This window comes from Cinclus cinclus, unplaced genomic scaffold (genome assembly GCF_963662255.1).
Source record: "Cinclus cinclus unplaced genomic scaffold, bCinCin1.1 SCAFFOLD_254, whole genome shotgun sequence".
NCBI lineage: Eukaryota > Metazoa > Chordata > Aves > Passeriformes > Cinclidae > Cinclus > Cinclus cinclus.
Window position 1 is genome coordinate 15,397 of NW_026912035.1, and position 19,507 is coordinate 34,903.

At 38.2% G+C, this 19,507-nt stretch overlaps 1 protein-coding gene across 3 annotated transcripts in view; it reads right to left on the bottom strand.

Moving 5' to 3' along the window:
- The window catches only part of PPM1B (protein phosphatase, Mg2+/Mn2+ dependent 1B), a 52,160-nt gene that overhangs the window by 9,745 nt on the left and 22,908 nt on the right, over window positions 1-19,507 (bottom strand). For all 3 annotated transcript variants that reach the window (XM_062514109.1, XM_062514108.1, XM_062514110.1), the window contains exons 3-5: window positions 11,264-12,127; window positions 9,306-9,423; window positions 3,145-3,256 (exon numbers count right to left, since the gene is read on the bottom strand). In XM_062514109.1, coding sequence (XP_062370093.1) covers window positions 3,145-3,256; window positions 9,306-9,423; window positions 11,264-12,109 — 1,076 coding nt within the window. In that variant the 5' untranslated portion in view covers window positions 12,110-12,127. The remainder of the gene's footprint in view (window positions 1-3,144; window positions 3,257-9,305; window positions 9,424-11,263; window positions 12,128-19,507) is intronic.

Below are 19,507 nucleotides of genomic sequence, written 5' to 3' on the forward strand. Positions count from 1 at the left end.
TTTTAAAAAAAATTAAGCAAACCAAAGGATTTCGAAACACTGAAAAAGTTTGATCAGAGTAGGCATTTTGAACTGTTAAAGTTATTTTTCTTTTAATCTGCCTTTAAAAAAGATGAAACTCTGTGTCTTTACTCACTTCCAATAAGCATTTGGGGATTTAGCAACTGGTCAAGATTTGTAAAGTCTGAGCAAAACAAAACCATTTTCTTACCTTACCCTCTCCATGGTCTACCTCTTTATAGAGCTGCATTTTGCCAAGAGTAACGTTTAAACCTATATTTCGCTTGTTACAAAAAATTCTTCAAGTTTGCTGGTTTTCTTGCCTTATTTCTGGATGTGGAACTTGAGGACAGTTCAGTTTTTCCCCATCTTTATTACATATACACAGGTTACATCTTGCCTACAAAATTTTGAAGTGTGGTGTGCAGGGTATACAACCCCTGGGATATGTTTTCTATTGTCTATTCACTCTGTAGAAATTAAAACACAGAAGCCACTAGCTAGACTTTTTTTTTTGTAGCAGTGCCATTTAAGGCCACATTCTCACAGGCAGTCAAAACAAGCACAAAGAACTTCACAAAAAATAAAACCCATCATATAAACAGACTTCTGATGCTCAAAAAGTTATGTACTCGCATCTTCAAATCAAAGTTAAAACTGGAAAACATTCAGACAGCTATAATAAATATGATCAAAGTTATTCACAACTTCAACAAAAGAACTACCACATGGACTAATACTCTTAAGTCTGGAAGTGACCAAGATCTCTAAAAATTGTGTCTTACAGAATGAGAGGCACCAATTGTTGACTCTTCTAAATAGCACAAAGGCATCAGATGTCATATCAGCAGCAAATGTCTAATACACATGCATCTCATTTCTACAGGATTTTCTGCTACAGGTTTGATGAGGTTCCTTCTGAACATATTTAAGAAATCTGGAAAGGTTCCATGTCTAAGGTAGGATGGATCCACTGGAACTGATGGAAGATCTTCCTAGCAGAAAGAAACTGAACCTTTTTGCCGATGATAGAGAAAAGGGTTCTCTCCATTTAGTGACAGAGGAATGGCACATTTCCAACTAAATGCCTGTACTACATAAAGCAAAGGCACCTCCAATGTAACAGAAAATGCCTGGACAGTCCAAGCAAGACTGCCACAGAAGCAGGAGGTAGCCACTGCAGTGGGATTAAATAGACATGAAAGTCAAATCCTTCTTGGGAATTGTCCAATCTTATAAATTCACTTTTCTTTCTTTCACCAGTGTATTTCTCCGTATTTTTCTTTGATGGGAAAACTCAGGAGCAAGATGTTAAGTGGAATTAATAAGGCCTAAGAGCCAGAGGAGCTCAGGACTTTTGTTTACTTCAGCAACAAACCTCCATTCTTGAGGCAGCGTTTGAAATCACAAGGGCATTGGAGTCAAGCCAGAAAACAGTCTTTGGAGAGTAAGATTTTAAGGAATAAAACAGCACTATCAGCTGACCACAGCAGAGTTGACATCTGCACATCTCCTGTCTCAGAGTGGGCAGCAGGGTCTTCTACATAAGTGAGAAGCTTGAAGGAAGGAATTATACAATGCCAATATAAATGGAGCTATTTAAGGAGTTCCTAAGGTTTGCAAACATACTCTAGTCACAGTAACACTGTATTGCATTTCTCCAGCTCAGACATACTAAAAACTGGGAGCAACTTTAACTGGTGCTAAAACAGTGGATGACAGCCACAGACAAGATCTTTTTGCAACCTGTTTGAGCCAGTCTTGGAGTTCAAACACAAGGACAAAGTGTAATTTTTCATGACTGGGTAACATCCCAGGACGATGACTTCAATAAAATGAATATTCTCTTGTTAGGACAAAGATTTTAAGTTACACATTATGTGGATTTGGGTTGTGCAGTAGTACTTTTTTCCAAGACTTCCATTAACTTCCTGCAAATAAAATGAACTTACATACATCACTGTCTGTCTTTGTCCCAAGTTTGGAGGCCAAGAACAAGTTACTTAATACTTTAAAATATTCTCTTGAAAGAATCTGCAGGTATACCCTTGAAGTAAGGGGACTTTAAAAGTCAAGATGAAGAGAAAGGCACCAAAATGCAAATTCTGAACCAAGTCCATAAAAATTGGAACCTGGATCACAACAAATTAAAACTGAACTTGTATGTCAAGGGTCCAGACTAGTGCAACAGTACATAATGTAGTTATTAATGAGCAAAACACAGCAGTTGGGAGGCACCAAGAAGAAGAGGCACACCAAAATTTCTCTGAATGCCTGGAATGCACACAAGTGGATAAAAAAGGCCAGAATGTACAGATGCTTCTGAGGCTAGAAAGATAAAATCATGGCAAACAGTGCTCATTAACAAGTACATGCAATGAAAACAGGTGAACACACTCACACAAACGCTCAAAGAGGACAGGACTTCATATTTTGTAAAAAACAAATATTCCAGAAACAACATGATGCATGTCAGGGAACAATAATAGGTCCTGCTGTCTGGGGAATTCCAGATTAACAATTGTTTATGCAGTCCTGAATTCTCTTCATTAAAACCCTTAAGTTAGAGGTTGCTAGAACATCACCATTGGGCTCTGCAGAAAACCCATGTAATTTCTGAGGGTTTACTCCTGTTAAGTTTCAAGATGCATAATCCAGTTCAGTATTCTCGGTTATCTACCATTCGGTTTCTGACTAAACAAATAAAAACAATTTTCTTAAGAGAATGTTTGCTGAGCAAGTAAGTACTGTTCCAAACTTATAAGGGACATTAAATGGTTGGGAAAACATGACATAAGGAAAACTTATCTCCTGGTATTTTGATATTCACATGGTTTGATAGCTCTTAACAAATGTAAGGATTAAAAACAAATAATACATACATTTTTATTTTTTTAAATGGCCATATGGAAATAATAAATTAGTATGTTATATACCAGAATATGATTGTGTGTTTCCTCTTTACCATTCTGGAATGGGAGCAGTGACACAAATGTTTACATACTGCAAAAGGTAAGGTAGACTAGCTTCAAATATAAAAAACTAGATTTGAATATAGCTATAACAATAAGAAAACTTCAAAACATTTAAATTAAATAGTGTCAGTGAATTTAACAGTTCAAGAAATTAATGTGCTGTACTCACTTGCCAGCTAAACCACCTCCTGGTGGTAAATTAGGGATATTCTCCGCAGTTAAAATACGAATAACATGAGCAAGATCAGGCATTCCTTCTTCACCCGATTTTTCCATAATTTCTAATTTAAAAACACAAGAAACCCTGAATTAATACCACCCATTAGCTAAGACACTGAAATATAAGTTATTCTTACTTTTTAACAGAGGCATTATGAAAAACATGTAAACAGGAAAACACTCTTTACATTTAGGTTAACAATCTTTGCATGGCGGAACAGAGCTTAAATTCATAGTCTGTCTTTGCAGTACATGCCAAGCCTTACTCTCTAAGAGAAATTCAGAAGCAGACTGTGAACTGAATGAAATACTCTGGAGATACCAAACTGTTCTCTCTGAAAAAGACAGCAGCTGGGAGTCTGTTTCAGTTAGCTTCCCCTTGCAGTGCAACACCTTACATGCCATAAAGCCAATGCTTCCCCAGGATTCTGTCACGCTTTGTCATAACGACTCGTATCCACAGAACCTCCAGTGCCTAAATGCTCTGACCACCATGCAATCAAGAGGATATATAATGGATAGATAATATTAGCACTCAAGTGGCCAAAAAAGAATACGGAACTGATGACGAAAAGTTTAAAATATTTATTTTAATTATAATTTAAAATTATATTCTGTTGCAGTGGTGCGGGAGTTTTGCACCACTTAATTAGTTGTTTTTTATCAGTTTTTTTTTTTTTGTTTTTACTTAGAGCTAGGATTAACAAAAACACAAAGGAAACGGATTTTCTCATGTTCGGCCTTGGCTGTTTATTAAACCTCCTTAGGTCAAAAGCAGTGTTCTCCAGGGGGTCAGTGCCTGAGAGCACAAAGCTGAAAAACCCCAGGTTTCTGGGATCCACCAATATTCAATTTCCAAAGCTGACATAAACATAAGTCAAGTCCAGTGCTAGTAAATTCTTCTAGCTCGGAAAAAAACTACCTGAATTGAAGTAAATCTTCACATATTCTCTTTCATCAGGGTTGCTGTCAAGATGAATGTGTAATATCTGTGCACACATTCACACAGATGCAATGCTACCAGCTTCCAGTCATCAGCCTCTACTCATTCAACCACTACCATGGCATAAAAAGGTTTGGAGCTGTATGCTCTTTCTAGTCTATTTTTAAGAGAAGATAGCTCTCTGTTCCTTAATGTAGTTAATTTACAGAAAAACTATTTCCTGTAGACACTATTCTAGATAAAAATATCTTCAAGAAGAAATAAGAATGAATCCTCTCGAGTATTATCATAAAAAAAAATCAGTCATTCTGTATCTTGGCTACTATGCAAAGATAAGAAACAAATAATTTAACTTTCTTACAATCTATTATATTCTGGATTACTGACATGGAGCCTGCAGTTTGAGTTTCTTAAGTTAGTAGAAAAGCACACCACTTACCTACCTACCTCAAACCCTTCATCCCCAAGCTTCCTAGTATTTAAACCTTTCTTGATGTCTATCACTTATCTAGGAAGCAAGCAATATTCAGGCTTCTCTTAGGACTAACATCAGTATTGGCAAGGTACTCACCCACTTTGCATGAGGCAGATCTGTAGCCCCTCAAAGCAATCACTTGTAGAATAATTATATTAACTGTAACAAATAAGGCTTCTAGGTTCCAATTTTAAGTCAGCGCTATACAATCTTTGCAAAGAGTAAGATATGTGCACTACTACTAGAAGTGATTAAAATTAAAGACTATTCCATGAAACTTGATGTGTGTATTATCATCCATCCATCCATTAAGGATGAATCATGGCTAGCAAAGGAAATTATAGCTGGGCAAATATGCCTGAATCTTACAATTTGGATCCCTTCTTCTGCACGTATTCACAAAAATTAGCCACAACTCCTCTTATAAATTGCATCATTTTATACAGTTCAACATAGTTAGAAGTAATTGTACTGCTATAGTATAATTTTGCTGAGATACATTTGACAGGAAATATTTTTTATGAATATATACTTTTTGTACCAAAAGCACATTTGGTTCTGTATATAGGAAAAGTAGACAAATAGCAAGGACTAATAATAAGAAAATCTACAAAAGCAAGCAATTTCTAAATATTTATTGCAAGCATAAGGGTTTTATACCTTCTTAAAAAGGAATGAAAGCAATCACAGACAAAGATTACTGTATGTTTGGTACTAGGAACATATAAGTTTATGCTGCATAATAACTTCTCGGGGAGTGCTGAACTGAACCATGAGCATCTTCTCTCCAGTTCTAGAAGGTGGCACATCAAGAATTCTAATAATTATCTTTTTCTTTTCCTGGTAGTAGAGTGAGTAATTTTATCCAGATCCTGTCCTCTCTCTTAAAAAAAAGAACCAAAACCAACCAACAAACAAAAACCCCAACAAAACTTCCAATAGAAAATGGAGAATAAAGCAAATGAGCAAGCAAGAGCTGTTGTCATTATACACCAGTTAGCAGATACTGTGGATGTGCCTGACAAAGCCCACCACAGAAAGAAACCAAATGTCTTCAGAAACAGAATTATGGGCATTTACCAAGTTTTCACCTTAATCTCGGTGATGTTAAGAACAACTCTACAGTTACCTGTGCATTGCTAATATAATTCAGACACTTAAAGACTATTTCCTTATATTATTATACATGTATATTCATGAAAGTCTTCCACAAAGTCTACTACCTGACCTCTAAAATGTTTTTCACTAAAAGTCTAACACTTCACTCCCAGATAGGCATTCTGAAAATTCAGGTAACATTCCACTTCAATTTTATATAATTGCAGGTCGCCAACCAGACAGCATTGCAAGTTCTCCATGTTCCAGCATCTCCTTTCATGCTCAGCTATCAGATTATGACAGATCAGTTTTATATATGCTATATATTCCACCTATGTAAAATGCATCATCCAACTCAGGGGATTAACTGAGTATTTACCAGTAAGACTGTTTAAGCCTACAAAGATCATGTGTCCCTACTTATGATTTGTGGGGTTAGTGTTTTTTTTTGGATTTTGCAGAGTTCTGTGGTTGGTCTGTTATTAACTGCAATTCTGATACACCCTTTCAAATGAACTAAAGCACATCAAAGAACTGAATTGACTTCTGTGCCTAGTTTTCTCTTAGTGGGATGAAACTTTTTATCTCTGAAAAACAGAAAGCAGAAAGTAGTATTTGCAGGGGGCAGGAAGAAAAGTGACCTAGCATAACCTACCTCATTACTGCCCAAAACACCTGTGGAAGGTGCCCCATCCATGGCATTGGCACTAAATGATCTTTAAGCTCCCTTCCAATCCAAACCAGTATGTTACTCTGTGATTGTGCTTTGGAGATGGACCAGTTAAATGACTCAAACCAGAAGCAGGGCTGTGCTCAGAGTCATAAATGACTCAGGCACAAGCTTAACCTCATTAAGTATGTCAGTATACTCTACAAATGGCAGCTTTGGAATGCAGTCATCCACATTGTGTCAACCTCAAAACCCAAATTAGCAACGAAGCATTGGTATATAGTTCTTCCACTGGAAATCTCTGTAAACAATGACTTGCTGAGTTTGCTTTTTAATCAATCTGTTAAAATAAAAAAAATATCTCTTGGTATTAAGACGACAATTCTCTTTTAAGAACTCTGGAAAGATCTTAAGGGAACTACTAACTCAAGTCATTATACAAACATAGAAAATCTCAGCATTCCCCTTACAAATGTACAAAGACAGTACAAACATTACATGTACAATTATTAAACTGCTTTTCAATTGTTTTTTTTTTTTACTTAAAAAAAAAAAAATCTAACCAAAGCATGCCTTAAACACTGCTTTTCTCCCTGAGTCAGAGCTTAAAATGCCCAAGTATAGTAGTGAAAAAACCCTGTTGCCTAAAAGGTTTGATGGGTTTGTACAGTCAGCTTGAAATTTAAGGTCCACAAGAGAGCAAAAACTGAGAACAGTGTGTATCCATTAAGAACAAACACCAGTGATCAAACTAAAATTGCTTCAGGAAGTTCCAAAGGATTTTATACTAAGTTCTAATGTTGCCCTGATTTATATTAGCCACTTAGTGAAAGAGGAGGGTATCCAAGAGAACTCATAGTTGACATTTTTTACAAAATCTATCTTTTTAGCTTGGTAGTTCCAAGGCCACCTTATTTTTTTTTCAGAATGTTTTTACTACATGTATAAATATAACTGTTATTGGCTATCAGCCAACTGCATGCAACTTGTGAGCTGTTAACTCATTAACAATTTTTTTTAAATGTTGTTCTTGTTAATTTGTGTTCAAACACCATTATTTTCTTTTTGAAAAGAATAATCAGCATCTAGAAAGGTATTTGAAACAAATCCGTATTATCAGTGTCACAACATATCTACCAGGCTTTATGTTTTTAGAGTCGAAGACAGTTTAAACCTTTCAGGCACAACTCTTTTATGCACTGTTTTCTACACTTAGTTAAAAGATGAATACAAAATAGATTAAGGCAGTTGTCTTAACCAAAAAAACTCCACCTTACAAAACTTACCAACTCCAACACTTGAGATGATACTCTTGCCCCCATGTTTTTTCTTAAAGACAAAAGTATTCCTGCTCACTACTTAAACCTTTAAATCAGATACTGTTTTTAAAAATTCCAACATATTACTAAATTTTCCTTATGTTGCTTAGTGGTTTGAAACATTTTGCTAAGGCTTTTATCCTTTCTGAACTAATAACATTCAATGCACATGTGTAAGGTAAACTGCAGTCCCACAACGTTTTTTTTCCTTTTAATTAAGGAGACTGTGTCAAAATTACATTTCATAGAATTTACAAAAGCAAAAATCTGTGAAAAATCAAATAGCTATTTCAAGTTCTTCTGAAGTCTGTTTCACTTACTTTTCTCCACTCCTTGCTCAAATTTCTCAAATACACTGTCATTTCTTGCTAAATACGTGGCTTTTAAAGGCCTTTAACTCTGTCCAATTAGCAAAGCACAGAATGACACAGGGAACTCAAGCAGGTGAAAAAAAACTCAAGAGCTGAAGCAACAGAATTTCAAGCTTTGGAGCAATCCATTTCTCTGAAGCACTTAAGCTAAACAATCATTTAGAGTTATATTTGGAATGACTCCACATCAGTTTGTACTACAAACTCTCATCTATTTTTTTTTGGTGTATGTATTATTTAGTTAAATGTGGCAACAGAGCTAAAAATAATCAGTTAATAGATTAGTTAACCCAGACACTCGGACCAGAAGTTATTTGACAGCTTTTCTATTAACCTTAACATTCACTAATAAAAGCAATAAAATCCACTGCAGTTCCATGTATTTTTCACCTATTTGCTAACAGACCAGCCACCAAGAAGCTGGGAATACTAACCTTAACCACTGTGCACACCTGACTGCTGCCAGTGAAGGCAACTGCTCCTGGCTCTCTCCCAGAGCCTATTAACAGCTCATGCACTCTACTCTGACACAGAAGATAACAGGTATTCATCCTAACTAGTGTCATCTAGGAAGTCTGGGATATAAGCCAAATTCCAAGAAACAGGCCAACAGCTAGCATTTGAAGTGACCACTGGTGCTCTCTAATCAACACAGATTACAAATATACAACCATCCAATTTAGATTTCATTTAAATAAGAGGAAAAGAGACTGCACACAACAGCTGTGTGTTCAGAGAGAACTTGTACCTGAAGATTGTTCTACATATACATTAAAATTTAGGGTGGCCTCATGAACTATCTAGATTACTGGGACATTAAAACCCAGTACACCTTTTTCTTTCTGTCAAAAACTTGCACAGAAAAAAAGAAGAAATAGTAGAAACATCCCTTTTAATATTTCATAAGCAGAACATTAGCAAGATCACAATTAACTGAGCTGATACAACACTCTGCAGGGTCAGCAGTTGCATTTTAACCTATGAAGATAGCAGTAAAAACTTAAAAGTTCACATTAAGAAGATGTTTGCAGAATACCAGGATAAACATGGCCTAAAACATTCTTCCTGACATACAAAATTCAGAGTTACAACCAGACCTGAATTTAACCCAACATGAAACGGCATAATGTCTTCCATGACTTTTTTTTTTCAAGATAGTTATGACACTATTGTGCTCACCATCACAATCAAACTGTGATTTGTTAACTACCTAGTGAACTAAGTGGATTTCTTACCTTCAACCCGTGATTCCAAGTACTTATCCAACTCTGCATCTTTTTTCACTGCCTCCTCTGAGACCTTAGGAGCATTTGAAAAACAAACTAATACAATACTCATGTTATCACGACTCCCCTATGTGACAAAAAAGAAAGAGAAGTTAGTATCTTTAGTCTTATTCTTCATCTTTCTACTCTAATCACATTTGTACTTTTTCCAAATAGAGTACTACAAATACATCCGGAAGAAAAAGAAACCCTCTCAGTGTCCCAACTACACCATTCACTAGAATTAATTTGACTGATTTTGACTGTATTTTCTTAGTTTTGAAGTCTGAATAATTAATAGACTTATTCACATGTCAACCACTTAAAAATAGTATCAATTAGGCAGTCGTGTGTTACCTTAAGCCAAATGGAAAAACAACTCCTGCTGCTAAATGAAATGCAGGATACTCCTCTATATTATTAGAATAGCTTAGCTCAAGCAGCTAATTTGTTTTAGTTGCACGGCATTCATGTAAGCCATTACATGCACTACAAGTCTGTTTATCAGAATGCACCTGTGTCACACAGCTCCATGAAACAAGCATAAAATATAAACATTTCATACGGACACTCTGACCTTACAGTCTATCGTGTGCTCAGAAATATCACTCAATGGCTTTTTTAGATACTAATTTTAATGCCAGTTCTTTACTAGTATACTTGGATACCATTTTCCTGCTCATATTTAATTTTCAAAAATTTAAAAATTTAAAGCAAATTTAAAAACACAATTCTAAGTCTCTTACAAGGGGATCCAGCAGAATCAATTTAAACTACTGGTTTCAAAATCAAATCTTGACTTCATATTTTTTTTTGTAGAGAATATTAAGTGCCATTAGTCACTGCATACTGTTGCTGTGCAAACCCAAGCCATTGGACAGTTCTAATCATCTCACAACAAATCCTTCTCCTGAAGCAATTAAGAATTTGACATTAGAATTAATTCTTTCAGAAATACTGCTTAGGAGTTAGCGTACATTCCTTTTTCTACCAAGCATATGAGGCCACCTATCACTTAGTATTATGTGATACAATCCACAGCCTGAAGATGTAATACAGCATTCTAATATTGTTACAAAGATCCAGGATCTGACTTTGGAAAATAAACACGTGGTCAATGCTCAGTTTTACTGGAAGTATCCCAGAGTGACCATCCTTTAATAATGCTGGTTGAGTTCCTTGGTCAGCAAAGCAATTTAAACGGCATTTAAACCAATCATACACTGTATAGCATATGTTGGAATACACCCTGCTTCTGGAAAGAACGTACAACTTACCCTTTAGAGTTACAGCTCTGAATTTTAGTATTTTCCTCAAAATTGCATGTTTAGTTTGTGGCCTTACCAAAGGAACTCTGTTTGTACTAGCAGGAGTTGCACTTTTCAGGGAATGTTGGAAATAGATACCCTTTTCAACCTATGTAGACAAGCCACTAGTTGCTCCAAACTAAATTTGAGGAGTGGAAGCATGCTCAGATGCAAAGGTGGTGCTGTTCCATCTAGGCTGCAATGAGCTGAGTACACAGGTGACAGACAACACCTTGGAGGAGACAAATACTACCCAACTAACCAATCAAGGAGACAAACACTACCCAACTTCAAAGAACAAAAAAACCCACGAAGTACCTCCCTCAAAATAGTTTAACTTTACAAATTTTGTATTTAGAATCAAAGTTTAGAGCTGGAACTATACGCAAGCATTACTTGGGGGAAAATAACAGCCCTTACTTTTGCAATTACTATCACTTTTCCAAGCATATAGGGCGAGGTGTATATTCTTCAGCAAGGATATACAGTCAAATGGGTACAGAAATTTGAGGATAAGAAGTTGGAGAAGGGGAACAGTAGGCCAGGAACAGCTGTTAACACTGTACCCATCTAACCAGAAAGTAATTTTAGAACAGCTGTTTGGAGAAAACAGTTACATACCTTATGTAAACAAGTGTCCACTACCCAATTGCACACTGTTTCCAGGTCATCTGATACTTCAAGTCTAGACTTTACAAATTCACAGAGCTCTTCATTGCTCATTACATCCCAGATTCCATCACAAGCCAGGATGATAAACTCATCTTCTTCTGCCCTTAAAATTTCACACACCTCAGGCTCTGGAGAAACAAGTTGTTCTGTAGGGCCTTTACCATCAACACATTTGTAGTCATAGTCCCCCAGAGCTCGAGAAACTGCCAATGAACCATTAACACGCTGAATCATTACACTGCCTCCTGCATTCTGGATTCGCTCTTTCTCCCTCGGGTTGCAAGGTTTGTGATCCTGTGTTGAAAAACAGACTTGTCCATTCCTATAGAGAACAGCACGTGAATCACCACAGTTGATAAAGTATACATGCTCAGGTGAAATCATAACTCCCACTGCTGTTGAGCCACTTCTGTCCATGCCATTTCTGAGGTCTGCAAAATTGCGCATATACTCATCAATTTTCAAAAAGCCAGTTCTGATTCCACTCTTGACATTTTCCACTGAAGGTTCAAGAGCAGATCCAGGTTTTTCTGTCGCCCTAAAGTCTTCATTGTTAGTGATGTGTTCTAGTAAGTGCGTGGAGCAGTAATTTGCAACACGAGATCCTGCGTGACCATCATAGACAGCAAAAAAGGACCAGTCCTCTAAGCCATGGGGAATACCTACAACAGCTGTGTGAGCATCTTCCATTTCCACTCTCCATCCCTGCATACTGCTGAGGCCATAACGCAAGCCATTCCCTGCACCATGAGCATTATGTTTTTCAGTTTTTGGTTTATCCAAAAATGCACCCATGTTTATGCAATATTGAATCTGGAAAACAGAGAAAAGAAGTCTTATAAATAAGACCACCATTCCATACAAGCTTTGTTGTCTGCTTCTGGTGTTTCTTCTTTGTAAAACAAGTGACAAAGCATGCACACATGCAAAGTTAACAACTATATTGGAGGAAAAAATAATTAAAATATGATACGAATTACGTGTGCATTTACAAACCTCTGTTTGCATTTTTAGTGTTTTTTTGTTGGGGTGATTTTTTGAAGGGGTACTTCGGAAAAATTAAACAATCTCCATATGAAGGCAGAATAGTTCACATACCTTTGCAGCCCTGCTGATTTTTGTCATCCTCTGCAGAGACTAATTTATGATGGAAAACCAACAACTGTATCACTCCTACTTTCTTTCCAGTTTTATTGTGGCATTAAGAAAAACAATTTATGTTCATAAATAAGAAAATGGACTGGTCTTGCAGGCTTTGTATGTACCATGCTACTTCTTTATTCTTGTAAGGCATAGCAAAAGTGACGATAGGGAAACAGACCATCTGCTGAAGGAACCAAGGCACTTAAATACAAGAAAACCTCTCACAGCAATCTTTTAACAAATTATATTTAGTTCTTCATAAAATAACATTGCAATATTTACTATAGAATCATAGGATGTTTTGGACTGGAAAAAACTTTAAAAATCATCTTCTTCCAACCCCCCTCTCCATGGCAGGGAAATCTTCCGCTAGACCAGACCACAAAGCTCCATCTAATCTGGCCTTGAACACTTCCAGGGATGGGGCATGCGCAGCTTCCCTGGGCAACATTTTCCAATGGCCCACCCTCACATCAAAGAATTTCTTACTCATCTCTAATCCAAACCTACCCTCTTAAAGTTTGAAGCCAATACCCTTGTCCTATCACTACACTTGGCCAATAGTCCCTCTCCAGCCTTCTTATATTCTATCATTAGGTACTTAAAGGCCTATCTAAGATCTCACCAGGCTTCTCCAGGCTGAACAACCTCAACTCTCAGCCATCCCTCAAAGACTTTCATGTGCTTACATGGGATTTTAAATTCAAAGACTTGGATGTTAAAATTTATTCAATTACAAGAGATATGAGCTAAGGGAAGTAAATAATCCACAGAAAATCGAAGTTCTTCAGTATACAGAGAGCAAGCTCACAGATAAAACACGAATAATCTACGCTGAAGCTTCAGAAGACTTCTGATTTCCTATCCTATACTAGACTCAGGTGTCCAACACAGACCTGAAAAACTACCTTGCCCTTTACTATGTCACCAGAAAATTACATTCTTTAATCCACAGGTCTCAAACTCAGATATCACAACTTCAGACCATGCTAAAAGTCATCACCCTGTGAAATCCTTAGATGTGAAAATTACTGCAAATTTTGTCCAAAAAGAATTGGCAAGAATTCTGCCATGACTGATCCTTAGCAGTCACTAGTCTCTGACACACGAGTACCCACTAAATCTACAGAGTCATGATAATCTACTCCCAGTTTAAGAATTTGTTGTCAGGCCAGGAAGAGATGAATCAATCCTTACTTCTGCCATTTCCCTCATCTAAACACATATGAAGTATACAGAGGACTACACACAGATAAATCAAACTTGACACTACCTCTCTGCTACAATGATCTCCAAGCAATGCTGAGGATCCCAACAGCTTGCTCAGCAGCTTTTTGAAACACTGAATTGGTGAAAAGGACACACAAAGTCTATCCATCACTGACATAAAGTAGTCAAAACTCTTCACAACCCCTTCTCTCAAAACATAGGATTTTGCTTAGAAAACATACAAAATTTAGCTCCTGTCAGAGGGTAAGCAAGGCAGTGCAACATACCACCACAAAACAGTTCTTGGCAACCAATGCTCTCAGTTAAGAGCTGAACAAGTTTCACATAGTTTAATTGAGCAACTAACATCAGTAAAGTAGACCTGTGAAAGGATTCTAATATCTCACAATCACTTATTTACAAATTGCACACAATATAAAATTATTGTAAAAGCACAGAAAACATTCTTACCAGTAAAACTGTCATACAAGACCGAAATGCTACCAAAATGACAGATAACCTCCAATACTCCTTACCTTCTATGAAATCCCTTTAATTGTGTTAAGTATGTCCTCACATTTTTAAAATCAAAAATGTGGAAGCAATCATGTGACTGAGTGAGGAAAAAGATCAAAACCTATGTAATTTCAAAGGCCTGTGGGCTCAGTATTGTGTTGTGTTTTATATCCATAAAATAAAATACACTTAAAAACCAAAACAACCACCAAAGGCATGTGTCACACCTCTAGTTTTACTTGCTTTGTAAGTAGCTTCACTTTTTTACAACTCATAACAAACTGGAAAAAAAGAAAACCACACTATTCAAGATTATGTTTTTTATATTCTAAATATCCAATTTAATTTTGAAAATAAAAGAGGCAGAGACTGACCTGCTATCACTAAGTAAGGGAATCAACTTGTCTCCTTTGCTTCTTAGGCTTTCATCACACATCTCTTGGAAGAATACAGCTCTACCTTCTCTATCCCTCCCAAGACAGTGTTGGAAGACAGCTTGGCCTTTTCTCTTCCACACAGACTAATTTCCTTGTGGTGAAAATGCTTGCCCCACACAAAATTATTAGTTGAAACTTTCAAGACCAGGAAGACCATGCCTACTGTACTTCCCAAAATTTTCTTGGAAACAGAGAAGGCCTTAGTTCTTGTCCATGCACCACAGACCATTCTTTAAAACACCATATATTGCTCAGATCAAAAATGAAACCCTAGGATTCTCTTCTCCTTGTTTTCTTTCCAACCCTGGAAAAGGTTGAGAGAAAAAAGCCACAATAATAATCAAAAGTTTTTAACAATCTATTGCCTGGCAGGACCAATAATCACCAAGGCTCAAAGGCTTTTGGAATGCCTTTACAGAGGAGAAATTATAGGAAGAAATTACTGGCCTTTGCCACTCTGGCAATGAAGAAGCAAAATCTGAGCAATACACTAGCAGAGCAGAGGCTCCAACTACCTATCTAGTACACACTGCTCATCTCTAGTCTTACATCAACAGCCAAGTCACTTCCAGGAGAGTTTAGGGCAACAAGGTTCTAAAAAAAGCTGATATCCCAGAGCAAAAATCTAACCCAAGGCTTACTTGTCTGAAGTCCCAACCTGTATTTTTCTCTAACACTTTCTAACAGAGTTAAATCCTATGTAAGGTCCTTATCTTAAATACAGGCAACAATTCAGGCTCAGGAAACCAAGACATTTAGCCTTTTGAGGTATAGAGGAATGAAGGCAAAAGGCATGTCCTCTGACATGCAAGAAAAATTTGTGATAAATATCCTTTCTGCCTCAGCTACACAGTGAAGAGAATTTGGTATTAGATCATCCATATAGGAAAGAGCCTTAGAATCAGCTGTGCATAAGCTTGTGTTTGTATAAAAGACAAAAACCCCAACTGCCAATTTTCTCCAAAGATCTAATTAAAAATTGTCAAATAGTTCTTGCTGAGTATAGCTATTCATTATTTTGTACTATATCATAAAGGGGAAATAGGCAGCTACTTCAAGTAAAAAAAAAAAAAAGCATGCTCCTTTCCATTTAGAGTTTTATTTAACAGGCAGAAATATTTACTCAATGACTGTCATAAAGGCCAGAGCTGTCCTGACTTGAGCTGGAATAGAGTTAATTGTCTTCCTAGTAGCTGGTTCAAAGCTGTGGTTTGGATACAGTATGAGAATAATGTTGATAACACACTGAGATTTTTAGCTGTTGCTAAGTACTGTTAGTTATACTAAATCAAGGACTTGACAGCTCCCATATCCTGCCAGGCTGAAGGGGCACAAGAAGTTGTAAGGGACGCAGCCAGGACAGCTGGCCCAAACTAGCCAAAGGGATATTCCATACTATATGACATCATGCTTAATATATAAACTGGGAGGAAAGATGGCCAGGGCTACTGCTTGGGAACAGGCTGGGCATTGGTCAGCAAGTGATGAACAACTGCATTATGCCTCACTTATTTTTAAATCTTTTATTATTATAATTTTCTTCCTTTTCTGTCCCATTAAACTGCCTTTATCATAACCCACAAGTTTTCTCACTTTTATTCTTCTGACTGAGTCAGGGTGATGAGTGAGCAGCTGTGTGGCACACAGCTGCTGGATAAGGGTTAAACCACGACAGTAAATTTTGGTGCCCAACACAGGGTGCAAGAGGTTGAGATTAATGACAAATCTGACTAGAACATATTGGAATACATTTGTTACAAGTACTCATTATATTAGTCACTGATCCCAGTGGCGATGTATTTGCTCTCACAGTTAGTGTCCTTATTAGTAAAGCTGCATTATATAATACTTTACTTGTATATATTGCTCCCTGTGCTGTTTATCACCCATGGGAACTGGGCTAAGTTTATACTGTTGTACTCTGTAACACTGTCTCATAATGTGACAGAATTGCCGCTTGTGAATCTAAACTGGTATTTGTACTCAGCACTGCCCACATCTCCATACTTTGGGAGCCATCTATAGGAAGCTACTAATAATTACAACTTTTACCTCTTCTCAGAGACCCAATCCATGGGGGAGAGACTGGTACCACCCTTCATCTTGCCCTTCTCTAGTCAAATTAAAACAGCATTTGGGAATATCCCTGGGATGTTCAAACCAGCATTCCTATTCCTGTGTCTTCTGAATGTGTTTAAGGTCTTGTTTAAGGATCAACAACTGTTTCAGGATGCCACCCAAGCCTCTGCCCTGAGGCTGAATGGTGGTAAGAGGCAGGGTGTGGGGGATAGTATAGGCAAGAGCCTAGGACAGTGGGCACCTCCAGTGCTATGGAACTACAGCCCTGAACAAGTGCAAAATCTGGAAAGACTGGTTAAGTATTTGGAAAAGCTATGCTGCAACCCTGGCAATTCCAGAGAGACAAAACCCACAGCAATGTGCTGTGGCCTGGTCCAGGCCTACTGAGCCATATTCAGTACTGTAGCCTCGAAGGAAAAGAAAGGCCTCTGGATGTGATGGCAAAATGATGAGCACAGGGGCTACTCCAGCCCCAGTGACAGGCATTGTGATTGAACCAAAGCACCAACCCATGCCTGTATCAGCCCCTGCTATACATAAGGAGAGAGATGTGTGGAGGTGAGCTCATTTAGTGAGGGACGAAGCAGCAGGGCTATCATGAGAAGGGGTAGGGGAAGACGCAGAACATATAAAAGGCATAGTTAACCATCTGATCCCTATCTTTTAGTTAGCTGTGACATATGCAAAAAGATCTCAGCCATTATCCAGGCAAGGGCATTGCCTGGCTGCTCCAGCGCTACAGTAACAGGCCCAGTAACCTGGAGGGTAGAGATGTCAAACAGCTGGCATCCCATTCTACAGAAATTAGCATTAACGATGCAAGTGGAAAAGGGGCACAAGCCCTCCATCTCTGGAAGTGACTCTTATCAGGTATTAAGGAAAAGTATTCCTTCAAGGAAGATGTTACACCACCCAGGCAAGTGGACTGTCATGGACAGAGGCATCCAGTATCTGAGGCAATTAGCCATGCTGGAGATTTATGACAATGTGGACAACAAGCAGTTATCCAAAGACCCAGATGAAGCCAAGTGTACACAACCTACATGGGGGAAGTTTGTATGGGATGCACCATTGTCATATACCAACTCATTGGCAGTAATGGCCTGGAAAGATGGAGAGGGACAAATGGCAGACAAATTGGCCAATTCCAATAATACAAACAAAATGCCTCTTCTTCCCTGCAGGCCAGTATTTTGGCTGTGGACATGGAAGGCAGATGCATCCTATTCCCCACCTGTATGGAACAGTATCCCAACTATTAGAAGTAAGCATACACAGCACAGGTCACTTGTGTGACCACAGAGAGGACATGAGGAAGTGGGATGGAAAAATCTATCTTGATCCTAGAGCCATGAGTATAAAAAACAGCAAAGAAAATCACAAGAGAGCGTTATTGCAGGGCATTGCTGCTCCAGTCTCTAGCAGTCAGTTCCCAGACAGAGGGGCTACTCTTTCTCCTGATCTTCAAGGGACTCTGATTCACATTTACAAGAAGTGAATAAATAGTGAATACTACAGCCAGGACTAGAGGGACCCTGCCTCCAGCCAGGTGGAGAAACAGCTGGGTTTAGCGGACTGTGTGGATCAGAGCACCTTGCACAGCAGACTCCACAGGAGTTAAAGGCTCTAGCAAACACTGCTGCACAGGGGCAGGCACCATCTGTGTTTCCGGAGCGGCAGGGCAATCCCAACAGCTAACTCTGTTGGAAACCAAAGAGAGCCTGACTGGGAACGAGTGGCAAAAGCATTCCATTGTCACTGGCCCTGAGACTCCAGTGCATCCTTTGCCTAGACTGTCTCACAAGGGTGTACTTCAAGGACTCAAAATGGTCCTGCTGAGCTTTGGGTACAGCTGCCTTGGAGACAGCAGAAATTAAACAGCCATCTACCTTGCCCCATCTCCAGGACAACATTTCTGGTGTTGGTCAAAGAACAGCAGACACCATCACAGTGGTGCACTGGCAGTGGTATCACACCAACCAAGACACCCTGACACCATCTGTAAGTTGATCTGCACTCACTCTCTAGCAGACCTGTATGGCCAGTGCAGACTAAGAGTAGACTGTCATAGCCTGAACAAAGCCATGCCACCTCCAAGTCCAGCCGTGCCAGACCTGCTGGAACTTCAATACAAACTGGAGTAAGAGGCAGCCAAACAGTATGCCATAATTGATACTGCTAGTGCAGTTTTCTCAAGCCATTGGCAATAGAATGTAGGCCCATCCAGTACACCTGGAATCAATTAGTCCGGAGGTGGAAAGACAGACCTACTATTAGCCATGGACTGATCTAAACAGTACTGAAACAAGGTAAAGCTCTAGAACACTTAATACATCGATGACAATGTTGTGCGAGGCAATACAATAACAAAAGTTTTTGAAAGAGGGAAATGTAGTTCAAATCCTTCTGAAAACTGGTTTTGCCATAAAATAAAATAAGGTCAAAGGAACCGTACAGGAGATCAAGTGATCATCCACAGGACTGCATTTGCTCAAGGACCAGGGTACACTCGGTGGGTAATGCAGAAGGATGGGGAAGTCCAATATATACCTCAAGGGGATTTGATTCTGGGTAAGTACAGTGAATTATTTGAACTGTATTATGTTGTTTGCTATAAAATATTGTAGGTCATCACTTCCATGGTTGTTAAATGCCATATCAAGGGCATTGTAATAGAGTTATGCAGATTAATGAAGAAGGGAATTTTGATGATAGAACCAAACAAGCACAGCAGTGATGGAACTAGTGCCTGGCTTCAGCATAAAACAATCTAACACTACAAACATTCTCTTCTGCCCTGAAGGACTAC